This window comes from Psilocybe cubensis, chromosome 5 (genome assembly GCF_017499595.1).
Source record: "Psilocybe cubensis strain MGC-MH-2018 chromosome 5, whole genome shotgun sequence".
Classification (NCBI taxonomy): Eukaryota; Fungi; Basidiomycota; class Agaricomycetes; order Agaricales; family Agrocybaceae; genus Psilocybe; species Psilocybe cubensis.
The window spans coordinates 2901506-2916237 of NC_063003.1; the positions used below are offsets into that span (position 1 = coordinate 2901506).

The window sequence follows — 14732 nt, forward strand, 5'->3', positions numbered from 1 at the left end:
GGGGGCCTTGGACATTCCCCAGCAGTCGTCGTCGCCGTCGCTGCCGTCGTCGTAGTGGTTAAACGACGACAACAGGGAAATACAGAGAATGGACAACTATTAAATACGTAATTCTGTAATAGTGTTAAATAAGTGGTTAATGTTTTATTAGGTAATTCCGTGATATCCTAACCCGGCATAAACTACAAAATACAATTATATGCCTCTTGTTTCCGAACTTCAACTTTCTAACGATACCTCGCCATTATTCTTACAATTATATACCCAAAGGAGCTCCCAATACACCGAATTGATACAATTTTTATACCCATGAAGTATGGCGCCACCACCGCCCTTGAAATTTGGCCAGCGGGAATTGTTCAACGACTCGTTTCTGTCGTTTCTACGGCGGCCAAATAAATCCCAGATAGTAGCGCCCCCAGGTGTTCCAAATTCTCCCGACTCGCAGGATCCAATTCCTATGCCAATAGCGCACACGCAAAGCAACGGAAGGTATCGAGATGAGGATGCAGGAGAAAAGAAGGCGATGTGGTTAGACGGACATCAGTTGCTCGACAGAACAAAAGACTTGCTAGAAATGGGTTCCCGTACGCTTGGGAAGGACACAACAAAGAGGTTCAGGAAGGAAGCCGCGAGGTGAGCCTCTGTTGTTGTCTTTGGTAGGGCAAGATTTGTTACTGAGACGGTGTAGACTAACGAAGAACGCTCCTTCCAAGTCGAAACTTCCGAAGAAATCGCTCGATGACATTGCAGCCTTTCAACAGGCCGCCAAAACCCTCTATCAGGAAGTTGAGGTAGGCTGTTAACAATTTCTTGTGACGCGCTGATTGTTGAAGTCTATTTCCTCTAGAACATTCTTCACGAACTGGGGCAGCCTCACCATCCAGATGCATATCCTGGCGAGCCTCAACTACATCCGCAGCACGTTGAACAGCCGCGTTCACGCTCTGAGTCACCGCCTCCTCTACCGAGAAAGCCACCATCACCCAAAGTGACATTCAACCATGAAATGAAGCACGAATCCAATGTTGATTTGTCTAGGAAAGTGTCAACTAGGCATGGGCCAGAACCACAACAACATATGATGGAAATTGCAAGGCAGGAAAGTACCAAGCATTCGTCGTCGTCGCGGAAGGAGGCAGACTTGGCGAGATCGACGAGCCAGGTAAAAGCTCTGATTCATGCACAGCAGAAATAATTAAATACCCTCAGTTACAGAGACTACCTGACCAAGATCGTTCTCGAAAATACGATAAGGAAGATGACAGATACAAATACCGTGACGAACCCAAGCGTTCGGATTCGCGACGCTATGCCTCTGATGTTCGTATTCTTTACTGCAACATAAACTCTTGTCTTACAAATCGTTTAGGATTACCGAGACAGGGATAAGAACAGAGAAAGAGACAGAGACAGAGAATACTACAGTTCCCGTGATAAGGAATACCGATCCTCCCACTCCCGACAATACTCTGACCCCCGTGACAAAGAATACTACGAAAGTCGATCAAGGAGATACGACGACAGGCGATACGACGACCGGGACCGGGACCGGGACCGCGAACGATACAAGCGGGATGACAGAGACGATCGCAGAGGCGAGTCCTCACGCAACGACGCACCGCTGCGTGTAGTCCACGAGGACGCGCCACTTTCTGCTGCACATGGTGGCGCAGGTGGAGTACCCTTCGCTCCCACCTATGTTCCCTACCCTCAAGAAGAGTCCGACCGCCGTCGGCGAGAGCGCGACAAGGAGCGCGAGCGTGAACGGTCTGAGCGTTACCGGGATAAGGATCGCGAGCGCCCGCGTGACTCCGACCGCGAACGCGAACGGGACAGAGAACGCGATCGGGATCGTGATCGGGACTATGATCGTGATCGACGGCGCGAACGGGACAGGCGCGACGACGAATACTATAGCTCACGCGATAAATACAAGTCGTCGTCGAGGAGGTATGACGACGAATACAAATCCTCTAAACGTGGTTATGATTCCCGAGACTACCCTGAATACAGAGATAAATATCGAGAAAGAGATAGGGACAGAGAAAGAGACAGGGATCGGGACAGACCTCGGGAGAAGGACAGAGATAGAGATAGAGACAGAGACAGAGACCGGGATAGGGATAGGGATAGGGAACGCAACAGGGATAGAGACAGAGACCGGGAACGTGAAAAGGATAGAGAAAGAGACCGCGATAAGGATAGGGACAGAGGCGATCACGACAAAAGAGAGCATGTTGAAGCACCACATTCACACCACGAAGCGCACCACGAAGAAGAGGATCCCTCACAATCCAAATTTCAGGAAGTCTTCTCTCCTCCCGAGCACGCTACTGGTGGCCTACCTCCATCCGAAGGCCATGCCCACGATTAATCATTCTTGTTATCGCGCTCTCTCACTCCACTCCAAACTTGAGTTGAGGGCCGTTGCTTCGCACGGCGATACGAGTCCTTGATTTCCCTCACCCTATGATAAGATTAGATACTGATATCATCATATTGTATAATATAAATAAGAACATCATAAACATTACGTAAATATTTATGTTAAGTTGCGTGTACTGTAAACGCCAGTTCAATCGTCGAATCTAGGCTGCTTCAAATTACTCCAATCCCATCTTTCGCGATCCCATGAAGGAGGCCTGGTGATAACGTCAGGATGACATCGTACAGTATACTGATCCATCAAATTCTGAAAATCTGTATTTGCATTATAATTAGACAGTGTAGAGTACGAATTCGTGTTTGGGAAACCTACAGTTGCCTTTGCTAGTTACTATCAGCCTCGTTGACGGTAGTTGAAATGGCTCTTTCATCGATAGTGAAGTTGATGAGGCTGTCTCTTGAATTGAGTTGCTTGAGGTTATTGGCCGTGGAGGCACTGATTCTGTCATCGACCTCGCTGACGACTTTGCCCGACCGTTGCAGTTACTCTTTTTCCGTCTGTTGATTTGAATTTTTGAACGGCTCTACACAATGTATGTTAACGAAAATTAAAAGTGTCCTTAATGATGGTTCGCACTCACCTTGTGGTTATTCGAATGTCTCGTAAAATCGCATCTCTTGAGATGCTTTGTCCAATGTTGAGGGTCGAAGGGCCATTTCTTCGACAGTAATATGCTCTTCCCGCAACTTTTACACTCCACTGAGTTCTCAGTGACCGATGCTGCCAAGGGGTCACTCAGTAGGGCGTTACGCCTTGCGATAGCTCTTTTGTAGGAACTACTTTCCGTAGCGTTGTCGTGCAAGACGTCCATGTAGAAGTAGAACTTCGCTAACCAGATGTTTGGTCGTTGACATATGCAAGCACGTGCTACGTAGGCTTTTGAAGTCCGACGCGATGATATCGTTGCCTGCACCGATGGGGCGTGCATACAATCGATGTTATGGAGCGGTCGTTAGTTTGCGCGGTCGTGTTTTGGTATACCGTTGATGTAAGGCAGTGACAGTTCTCCTGAATTTTTTTTTTTCAAGGTTAACGTGGAGGCGTTTCAATCAACAAGACAGCGAGGAGCAATTCACCTCGCCACGATATTTTCCCCATATCTGTTAAACTGGGTGGATGTTCGAAAGCATGATTTTGTCAGACCTGTGTCAACAGATGTTGAGATAAGCTGTATATTATATGGGCCGAGGTTAGCACGTAGAACAAACTTCGTTTTGACGCCTTCAGTGAATGCAAACGCACATTCCGTTCAGGCGTGCAACAATCCTCCCGTTGCCCGTTCAACTCATTAACTTTCTGTTAATTCGTAGTACAGTATATGTTCTGAAGGATAGACAGCCAACGTGCTGTCAACCGGCTTCGGTGAGGGTCCGTTTATTTTCGTTCGTTCGATCTCAGTCCAAGCTCGTCTACAGTCAGGAGTGTGAGTATACATCGACTTTCACCGTGCAATCGGTCTCTCACCTGAATCAATGTATTCCAGACAACTAATATCGATTATACCCGTTGTACCGTATTCTCTCAGTAGTGCATCGAGGGGATTCGGTCATGTTATAGTGTCTCATACCACTCGATACAAGTTTGACCGCAGTAGACCGTTGACGGAAATGAAGAAAAGTGACTGGTATCGCATGGTTTCCACCCTAAAAGTTGCTTGAGGTTATCAGTGGCGCAACAATCTAAGAGGGGGAAAGTTGTTTGGGTGCTACTTACTGTCAGGATTCTTTTGTATTGATAGAGAGGCGTACCGCCCAGACCGTCGAGGGCACTTTGAAAATTGTTGATCACACTGCATTTATAAGTCAGTTGACTCTCAAATACTTTGGCATAAAACTAAACGACTTCATGTTGCATTGCGTCAGAAACCACGGAGTGTACGGAAGAAGATCATAGCAGGATGTGAATGGAATATAGGAGACATAGAGGAGTGTACGCAATGCACACAACAGAACCCCGGAAGCGGACTGAACAGGCATGTGATCTACCAAAATACCTACTGTCCACTTCCGTTACTCAGAACTGCTTACAGGTGTTACCTTTGTTTCACATTTGCTAATGGCCGTACAATTGTGTGCACTAGAGGAATGTGCGTCTTCAACAGGCAACAGTGCCCTCATCAGCACGCAGTCCTTCTACCTCGCACCTTCAGTACACTCCATCCAATGATACTCTTCACCACAAAAGATTCGCCCGCTCCCTCATCCTCCAACTTCTCCAACCATAGTTGATCAACAGCTCGTAACCGTATGAAGAGGATGGAAGAATGTACCGTGATGCCTGTGTTACCGTGAGTGTCAATGTATCCTCTGAAATATACTTTCATTTGAGTGCTCGTGTCTCTTTGCACCATCCATCCACCTTGGTCAACGTCTTTACGACAAACGAACGGATAGGTGCGAGACTGTGAGATTAATTGCCGTCTGCTAGGCGCTCGTGAGTTTCACCCTATATTGTCAACATAGCATGGCACTCACATACAAATAGAGATCCGGGTTCGATCAACCAGTCCGCAACACACTTACTCATACATTGTCGGTGCACACCTAACTGGGACAACGTCAATAGACGCACCGACATATAGCATAGAAAATGCGGTCCGACGGACGTTAGCGCGTGTATTGGTTTGGAATTCAGCAACCGTGCAACCTCAAATCACCCAAACAGAGATGGATCAAAGTTTCTTTGTACACCGCCTACTCTTCAACCCATCCAGTTTCCGTAAAAAACTGCTTAAACGGGAGTCGGTGTTTGCAATGTGGCACGTCGAGCGTACTGTCGTGAGTTTCAATGTGTTCATAGACCTTCGTCCGAGACATGCTGAAAATGGATGGGTCGTCTAACTTCAGCAAAAAAACACAAGACATTTACAACGCATGGGACGCGAGATACGGATTAAGACGGCGTCTGGCCAACTGTTAAACGCTAAAGTCTGTATGACTTGCTGTGTATCCACCGTATAGTTTCGCACTCACAATAATAGGTAGTTCCAATAAGAGGTGTATACAACACGATACAACCCGGCATGTTGGAGAAGTTGAAATTCCTAGATCAAAGTTGTATTCCATGGTACGTACCCATATTTGAAATGTCTAAATGCGGTGGCTTAATGCAAAATCTGCAGATGTTATTAGTTGGCTTCGTACGTTGTCAGTTTTTTTTTTTTTACGTGTTCGTGAAGGAATCCCAAGTAAGTCTAGAGAGGGTGATACAAATAACGTGAAAAGACTTACCTCTGTGTCAGTACTTCAACATGATAGTCCGCCTCTTGACTATGGACATTTATTGGGGTCTTTGTATCTGCGGTGTAACGTCAGGCAATACAATTGCGCGCAACAGGGCACTTCAATGGACCAAAATCATTATGCCACACCTATGAACCATACACCAGCATATAAATGCGCTTAAGAATAAACCATACCTACGTCGTAGGTTTGTTTCGAACAGGCTATCCGAGCTGAACGAGTATTCAAGATGACCTATATCAAACAAAGCGTTTCCGTAGCACCTGCACCGCATCGAGTGTGACTGATATGGCTTGTAGTGGTTCGTTCGGATAAATATTCGTTTGGAGGTCGATGCAGAGTCTGAGTCTGTTCATGTCGGTATCAAGATGGCCTTCGTATCGATGACCTGGGCGATTCGGGTGAGTCTTCGACACCTGGCGATACTCTCGATTATGACACTTATCTCAACTCCTAGCAACGGACACCATATACCAGAATGCCGTTGTATATTGGACAACATCTCAGGTAGGTCGCCTGGTGTAAAGTTAAAGTTTATCATGTCCAGAGTCATGCGCGTATGACATCGTAAGCTTTTATATCCTGATTATGTTTGAAATTTACTCACCATCGCCTACAAGAGGGCGTGATATCTGTCTCGGCTTTCATTCAATCATGGCTTCTCATGGTCTACAGCGTCTGAGTCGCTGATTCGATGTTGTAGTAGCCCGTAAACAGCATTATCAGCCAATGTTCGCTTGTCCGATTTCCGTTTGGAGCCCGCGCTCTGAATGCCGAACAATCCGTGACCAGCGACGAAAGTCCATATATGGTGGCCTTCCCATTTTCCATTTGCCACGTAATTTGTATCCCGCCAACTTCTTACCATCACCTGCATCTGCGGCCCCTCAAAACCAGCGAACAAAGAATGGACGTAAATATAGGTAAGGCAGCATTCTTCGTAAACCTTTTCTAACAACAAACTAACGAACTTATTTGTTTCCTCTTTATTTTACAGTCGCAGCATACGGATTGGCTTTCAGCCATGCCTTGGCCATTTTTTTGGTCGTCTTCAGGCTCATTATCAGGCGGTGCGACAAACGGTGTTGGTACGACGATGGGCTGGCGGCTGTGGCTGTGGTTGCAGACTTTGTCATTGCCCTCACATTGTTTAAATTGGGTGCGTTGTGATACTTTTTTTTTTTTTTTTTTTCTTTTTGTAGCCAGTCTTTTTTTATTTTACATTGATTGACATATATCATGGGGTTGCTATGTATAGCCATCGACACACCTACCGCCCTTCCTGTTTCCTACCGAGTCGAACTATTTGCGTTCTTTATAGTTTTGTGGTGCGTAGTCACTTTCCACAACAAGCATGGCCACTTATTACTACGAATGCGCTGTCCAGGGTCTCCCGCGCCAGTATAGTGCTATCACCGAATCGACTGCACAAGGCCAAACAACTCCGTGTATTATGGGGCTGGCTGTACGCTGTCATATTCATCGCAATCGGCATTATCTTCTCCACTTTCGCCATATTTGTGTGCAAGGTCAACACCGATTGCAAGTCGGATACTGTGTGTCCATGCCAACCACCTTACATTCTGCTGTTGTTTTCTCTTATAGGTAAGTCACACTTCATCTAATCGACTGCCCATTGCTGACTGCTATATAGCTGAACTCATTGCTGATATCTTGATTATTCGACGAAGCTGGACTATACTAATAGTAGAAACCCGCGTGTCCTTTTTCAGACTGACGCACCGTTGGCGTGCCGTCGCGTTAGGTTACAACAGCAGCGTTTTCATAATGCTGTCCAGCGCCGTGTGGTTCGGGATTTACGTCAAGTTAGCTCAACAATATCCAATGTTAGTTGTGTATGCATTAAGCGCTACTGTGAGTTCTTTATCTACACCATCATCTACAACATTGCTTCATTCTGCCTCAGGCCCTCGTGTCCTTATTGGCCATCAATGTGCCCGTCATCACGGGACCTCCAAGCAACAAAGGTCGTCGCACCCGCCTTCCAGTTGCGGGGCAAGACGTCATTCAACTAAATCGTCTCCAACCAACCACCGCTGCAGGACATGATGTTATTCAACACAATCGTCTCCAACCGATGACCGATGCGGTAAATCACGAAACATTGGCAAATATAGCAGAGGCAGTGGATCGCAACGCTTCCAAGATATACAGTGACAAAGATTCAGGCAAGGACATACAGTTTAGGGCGCCCAATAATTCTGTGGAAAGTTTGTTCGACGACTAGTAAACCGTATGCCAGTGCATGGTATCAATCCACACAATTAGCGCAGTCGATACATGAATGTTCAGTGTTATATAGATAGTTGCATGCTATATATATATTTTATAACTCGTTGATGAGGATGTCTGTATTGGTTACATTGTAGAGCATACAACACATATGACATACAGTAAACAATTATGGCAAATGAGTACTAATGTAAATATCGTGTTCGTGTCTCATCTGATTCCGATTAGCATTCTTTCTCTTTTGAGTTTCATAGGCCACACAACAATTTTCGGTTGGCGTCAATAGCTCGCCATCCACTATTTGATCAGCTCCTCGATCAGTGGGCAGTACTTGTTTGACCACCAATACCACGCCATTGGTATCCTTCCTAGAATGCACACGTCTGACGCATTTACCCGCGTGTTCTCCTTCAATGATGGCTAATAACCCAAAGTCGTGCTTGATGGTAGGATGTTTGGGCTTTATATGGGTCGATTCAATCCGTAACGTCCGCTTCGAATTGGGTGTAAATCGCATCATGCACAGCTGCCCATCCACGTCCTCCTGAACGATTACAAACAACGGAGAAACGTGTCCATCGACGGTTGCCTCTTCCACCGTCAAAGGAACTCCAATCAGCTCTCGTTTCAACAAAAGATTACAAGGAGTGGTTAAAGATGCAACGTTGGTACCGTCGCTTGAATTTACGACGACGGTTCCTATGCTAATGCTTGTTAAATCTTCTGAATGGTCAGATGGATCCCACGCAGGCGAGGTGTCCTCAATAGTATCAGGCAATGGTGTATGTCTGCCACTGTCAGCGCTTTCAGTTCCTGTGGTTATTATGATCGATGGGTTGGCGAAGTTACGAGACTGGTGGACAGCGTTCGAATCATACGTCTTCGACAGGCTTAGAGGCTCAAAGGTACTACAAGCCGTGAGCGCGAGTACAAATCGGTAAATGAAATACGCTTACCTGTATTCCAGTACGTCGTCTCTGTTCAAAACAATTTTCTTGAAGGGATTCGACGGATCATATCGAGTCGGCTCTACAACTAAACGCAACTCAGGTTGACCTGTTCTTGGGCTTACGGACTGTAGTACCTCGGCGACAATGCCGATTAAGCCTTTGAACGTATGATGTACCTTGCTCACTATCACAGTTACACCTTTCCAACGATGATATCGGGTCGTGTGTGATGTTGGGATAAGCGCGAGGAGCGATGAAGGCTGACATGTCGTCGCATCTCCCAGAGAAACGAAATTCCTGTGCATATATATAATCTGAGATGTATGCATGAGCCAGAGTATATATACGGTTAAATGACAAATACTTGCCTCCAACATCGAGTCGGCTGTATTGATTTGCTGGTCTTTTGTAGTGCCTTGCTTATCGATTAGTTGTATTTCATCTCCCTTGATGTCCACGACCCAACCCGATCGTCCAGCATTAACGCCAGCGTCAACCCCTACGTAATCCCCTATTTCGAAATGTTTTAAGATGTCACTCCATACGGTGCGTATTGTTGTCAACAGCTGGGTCGTAGTTGTATCAACTCTGTGGATTTCAGTTTCGTTGTAATGTTGACCAGTTTCGTCATGGTCGCAGCCTTTGTTGTATATATCGACATCGACCATATTATCGTCGTCGGCTTGCGCAATGACTCCGAGCCAACCTGTAGATCTCATTACCACCCATTCCATGGTTCGCATGATCCATTCCTTTGGCTTTGGTATCGGCGCGTGATGGAGTGCGGGATGCCCACTCATACAAAATGATGTATACGTCACGTAACTCAGACCTTCACGACATGAGGCAACGTGTCTGGGATCGTAGTCCACCCGGGCCAAACCATGCTCAAAGATCAGATCACCTACGCGATAGACAGATGCTCTGCCTGATTCTATGTATAAATGAGAGTTACGAAGGCCTGTCGGATCGAATAGCTTAGGCGCGGGCACCGCAGTGTATGTCTTCCGTTTACGAGATGACTTCGTTTTGGTGGACACGTACTCGTAACGGGGGATCATAAGCATTGACACCCCCCACGATCCTTTCGAAACGACAAAGCCTACATCGCCTTTGTATACACCTCGTTTAACCTTGAGCCATTTTCCGACCGATAGGTTCGTAATGTCCCCTCCCATGTACAACAGTTGCTGAGCCTCATTCTTATCGATCGGACTCAGGAGCACGTCCGTAGTTTTTACGATGATGCCGGGCGATCTTTTGATAAGGTCAATCATAGGCTGATCCATCAAACATTCCAAGTATATGTATCCATGTACAGAACTGCGTGAAAACGCGGACCGAATATGATGTTCTCGGCGCGAGTTTTTGAGTAAAGAAGCGACCGCGATTTCTTCGTATCCGACCTTACGTATTGTTCATCGATATGGTTGGCAACACACAAATTTAATTCGATGGTATTAAACTTACTTTACATCCAATCCTCCATGTAGGATAGTCCGTGGGCAGATTTTCGAAGCCCGAATCAGTGTTTCCGTGCGGTGACAAAACAGTAGGATTGTCAGCGTTTGAATACAATGGTTCCACACCCCGGTACATATCAGAGGCGGGCAGTGAGTGAGATCTACCACGTGTTCTCTCTTCAATTTGTTGAATTACGAGGGCCAGTCGGTCTCTCTTTGTAACAGGAATGGGTTTGTCCATTGCCACAGATGATGAACCGTCACAATCTTCATGGGATTGAGTTCCGTCGTCGATGAAGCATTCTGCGAGTAAATTTGGTTTATCTCGTATGTTGGAATGACATGAGACTGAGTAAAACGAAATATTATGCGCACCAAATTCGTCAGATTCGGCTGAACCATCCTCTGAATCTCCGTGATCGACATTCGCTTCTAAGTCCAAGAATGGGTTGGGAGCCATAGGTAGTCTAAAAAGAAGCAGAAAAAAAATTAAAAATTTGCCGTTTATATGTATAGCATTGCGTGAGTAGATATAGACATACTAAAGCAACGACTCTGCAAAGCAGTCGCTGACAGGTTTAAGGTGTTCTTCAAAATGAACTATCGATTTGAACACATTTAGAATACCATCAATATTTCTATCATATATCGTAATATAACCTACAGCCTAACAAATATTGTATATTAGCCTTGAAGATACGAATACTGGTACGATGTGGCAGCAAATGACAACGTCGAAAAAGGTGTTCAAGTCGGATAGGCACAGTTCTTAAACAGAGCGGTGAACGAAATTTCGGCAAGTTCCGATATCCCTTTGATGCGAAGGTATTAAAGGAACATGTACGACATTCTCCCACGCTTTTGGATCGTCCTTTCAACCACACGATGCTCGATGCAATGTAGTCTATGGGTTCAGATTATACAGCTGAGTCTAATAGACTGATACGCTGCGACACTATCGAACGATAAATACCATACTGATATGAATATAAACAGTTGTTATCTGAGCATGTATCAACTGAGGCCTCCATAACCATAAAACACTTTGGATAAATTTTCATCTTATTCCCTCGCGTAAATAGCATACAATGCATGTTTCAAGTTTCCCCCATTTACGGAAATGCGTAGCCATTGAGATACATCATTAACAAGGTCATGAACATTACCCTCCTTTACGCATCTATTTCCAGTAGTAATGCCGTCGTGGAACCACACGTCCCCTTGCAGGTCAACATACCGAGAAACAAAATGATGTTGCCCGCCGTAGACAACCCCAGTAAGCTTATACTCTACGTTGAAACTATCCGATTTGAACATAATATCAGGGTTTATAGCAAACCGTGGCGAGCATATATCCACTGTCATAATGTAAGGTAATCGTTCAACCTTATGGCATAGCGACATATATACGATATGCTGATTTTGTGCACACGAAGGGCAATTCTTCGAACTCAATCGTTGAGCATCGCTCAGGTTAAAACCTAAACTGTCTGAAATAGAAGACACCTCCTGGGAGTCGTCGTGGAAAACGCCAGTGCGTGCCACACTTATATATTCGCCTAGTCGCATTACGGGTCTTTGGTCATTGTAGCCGCATTTACTGCACACGAGAACAGACATTCCAGAAGATCGCTGGCCCATCACAGCGGTCATAACTCTGTCAATGTATGTCATATTTGGACCCATAGGAAAATCAAGCGGGCTGCGTGAGTGCATATCGTTTCTGACGTCGTTTCGTGCGCTCTCTAGAGAAATTGATCCATTCTGCACAAGTGCGAATTGTCCGCTGAGTCTGTCTAATAACGGTGTCAAATCACTGAATCTATTGGTCCACATCTCAGGTGCACTTATCCATAGGTTATATAACACGGTAAAGATGGAGTCGTAACTGCAACTGTAGTTGTCCGCGTCCCACTTTGTACCTACAGGTAGGACCGCAAACTCGGAGGGTGTGCTTAGCAACATTCGTTTCCTCGGTCCTATACAGTCTGAGCGAATTGGTTGGCGCTTATTGCGCTTATCTTTTGCCCTGTCGGTGACAATTGCCTTAACACTGTTGAGAGACCAGGTGCCGTCCTTTTCCGGAGTTCTGATAAGCTGCTTTGATGAAGAGACTGCCAAGGTAGGATGCCAGTCTGTACCAATGGATTGCGATACGTCGAGAAGCATGAAAGACCGAATTGTCGGATTCCTTAATCCATGCAACACGCCGTCTGGAAGCTGTCCATTGTATTTCATGGTGGTGATATGATCTAATATATTGAGTTCACGGAATTCCTGGCGCAGGTGCCCACTAATACCCTTTGTAATCTTAGACGCATCGAATCTACCGAGTAAGATGGTACCACTGGCGTTCGAACTTCTAGATACACAGGTGTAATAAGACGAATGATCCTTACAATGATCTAAATGTATCAAGTTATAATCTCGCGTCTTACCTTGAGACGAATAATCGGTCATGGCAAAATTGGGCAGCACTAATACCTGCTGGCGGTTTACATTGATTTTTGTGCCAGACTTGAGAGTACATGTTACTCGAGACGACGTTCGCGTAAGTGGAACAACATTAACAGGCAAGTCAGCTAATGATACAGGGTTCGGCGGTCTGATTAATTCCACGAACAGCGTATCAAGTACAGGTCTACCAAACGCACCAACAGAAGATTCCCATCCTACGACGACAGCCTCCTGTCCTTTAGTGATACACAACTCTGTGGCGTCGTTATGCCGTATCATAACTGGCAGACCTACGCACAGAGAAAGTTTTGCTGGCACTTGTTCGCTAGAACAGGCGCTGCGACCCCATAGGGCTTCCTGAAGACGCTGGGACATCTTTGTCTGTTTGGTTGCTTTAGACGATCCTGATGGTCGTCCGCGAGGCCTGCGAGTTTCTCCTTCTTGTGTACCCAGACTATCGACAGAGAAAAAATGATGCAATGTACGTCCGCTCTCTTTAGCGTATCTTGCGATGCCCTGCTCATTGAACCTATCCTTTTGATTATTCCACGCAGTGATAACAGATACGTTGCGAAAAGCAGGGTCAGTCAATATAGGTTTACCTTCAATAGTCGTCAGTTTAGAAGCTAACCTTGACTTGAGGAACGATATATCAGCGTCTGTACAGGCGGCATACCGCATGTTTTCAAGTGCAGTGCGCAACTTTGCGTCTTCCTCAGTCTGCGTTTTTTGTCTCATGTTTTGTTTTAGAATAACGACAGTCGTGAATTGGTGCCAGAATATCTTGCCTAGAGTAGCTTCTTGCTCGGACACCTTCATGCGAGCGTCTTGCGTATGTTTAATGGAAGGACTATAAAAGGGGAGATTACCTACCGGCGGTAGCTGAGCGAAGTCACCAGCTAAGATCATTGATATACCTCCGAACAGTGTATCGTCGTTAAACACTTGTGACAGACGTCTACTAATGGCATATAAATCCCTCGACGACAGCATAGATATTTCATCAATAAAGATATACTTGACACCCTTTAATCGAGCTCGTACGTCATTTATTACTGCGACTTCGTTTTTTGAAAAGTCTTGACCACGATCCGACTTGGACCGTATTCCTAATACACTGTGATAAGTAGATCCGTTGAGGAGTGCAGCAGCGGTACCTGTGGGTGCGAGAACCACAAATCGGTGAGATTCGCCTCTCGACTCAAACATATGAATGATAGATTTGATCACTTGACTTTTGCCAGTACCGCCCATGCCACCGAGATGCATCCTCAGCTGACCAGGCGACAGCAAACTAGCGTGATTGGCAACAATACGGAAAGCCCTTTCCTGTTCCGTATTCAAGGTGAAATCGGCGACTGTAGAATCTACTAACACATTATGTTCCATTTGCTTTGCCTTGTACGACCTGAGCAGATAATCCGAAGAAACTACTTTGACGTCATTAGTAGACTCTTCGTTGGAAATATGAATGTTTGTTATATCATCTGAGGGATCTGAAGGCACGTAACCGGACAACTTCTGTTTAAACAGTCTAATTTTTTCAGCTTTTATTAGAGATGCCCAGCTCGTATGCGTCTTGTATTCAGCAGGCCTGAACATGCTGACTTCTTGACATGTAACATCGCTAGAGGCGTTAGAAAACAATCCTGCAGATTGTATGATGCCATCTACTTCTCGCTTTAACAACACCTCTCTGCGGTATGCCTCACCAATCTCTTCATAATCTAAATGATCTTCACCGAATTCAAGGCCGACAAAGTCGTTGTATTGATCGTCGAGACCGCAACCATCAGGATAGAGTTCATCCGTGTAAACATCTTGTTGTTCTCCGTCTTTCCTTCTTAACTGTGCGTGAAAATCGTCTCTGTCGTCTAAACATTCATATCGCAGATTAAAGTTATCCATTAGTTTCAAC

The 14732-nt window shown here is 45.6% G+C and overlaps 2 protein-coding genes across 2 annotated transcripts; both read left to right on the top strand.

Moving 5' to 3' along the window:
- Positions 1 to 316: 316 nt before the first annotated feature.
- On the top strand, positions 317 to 2377 carry JR316_0006373 (uncharacterized protein; the record flags this gene model as incomplete). The annotated part of the gene is made up of 5 exons (XM_047892119.1): positions 317 to 636; positions 692 to 794; positions 851 to 1165; positions 1219 to 1323; positions 1373 to 2377. 5 exons carry the CDS (start codon positions 317 to 319, stop codon positions 2375 to 2377), a joined length of 1848 nt encoding a protein of 615 aa, XP_047749468.1.
- A 4668-nt stretch (positions 2378 to 7045) lies between these two features.
- On the top strand, positions 7046 to 7939 carry JR316_0006374 (uncharacterized protein; the record flags this gene model as incomplete). Its single annotated transcript, XM_047892120.1, has 2 exons — positions 7046 to 7156; positions 7619 to 7939. The coding sequence occupies 2 exons, from the start codon at positions 7046 to 7048 to the stop codon at positions 7937 to 7939; spliced, it is 432 nt and encodes a 143-aa protein (XP_047749469.1).
- Positions 7940 to 14732: the final 6793 nt, after the last annotated feature.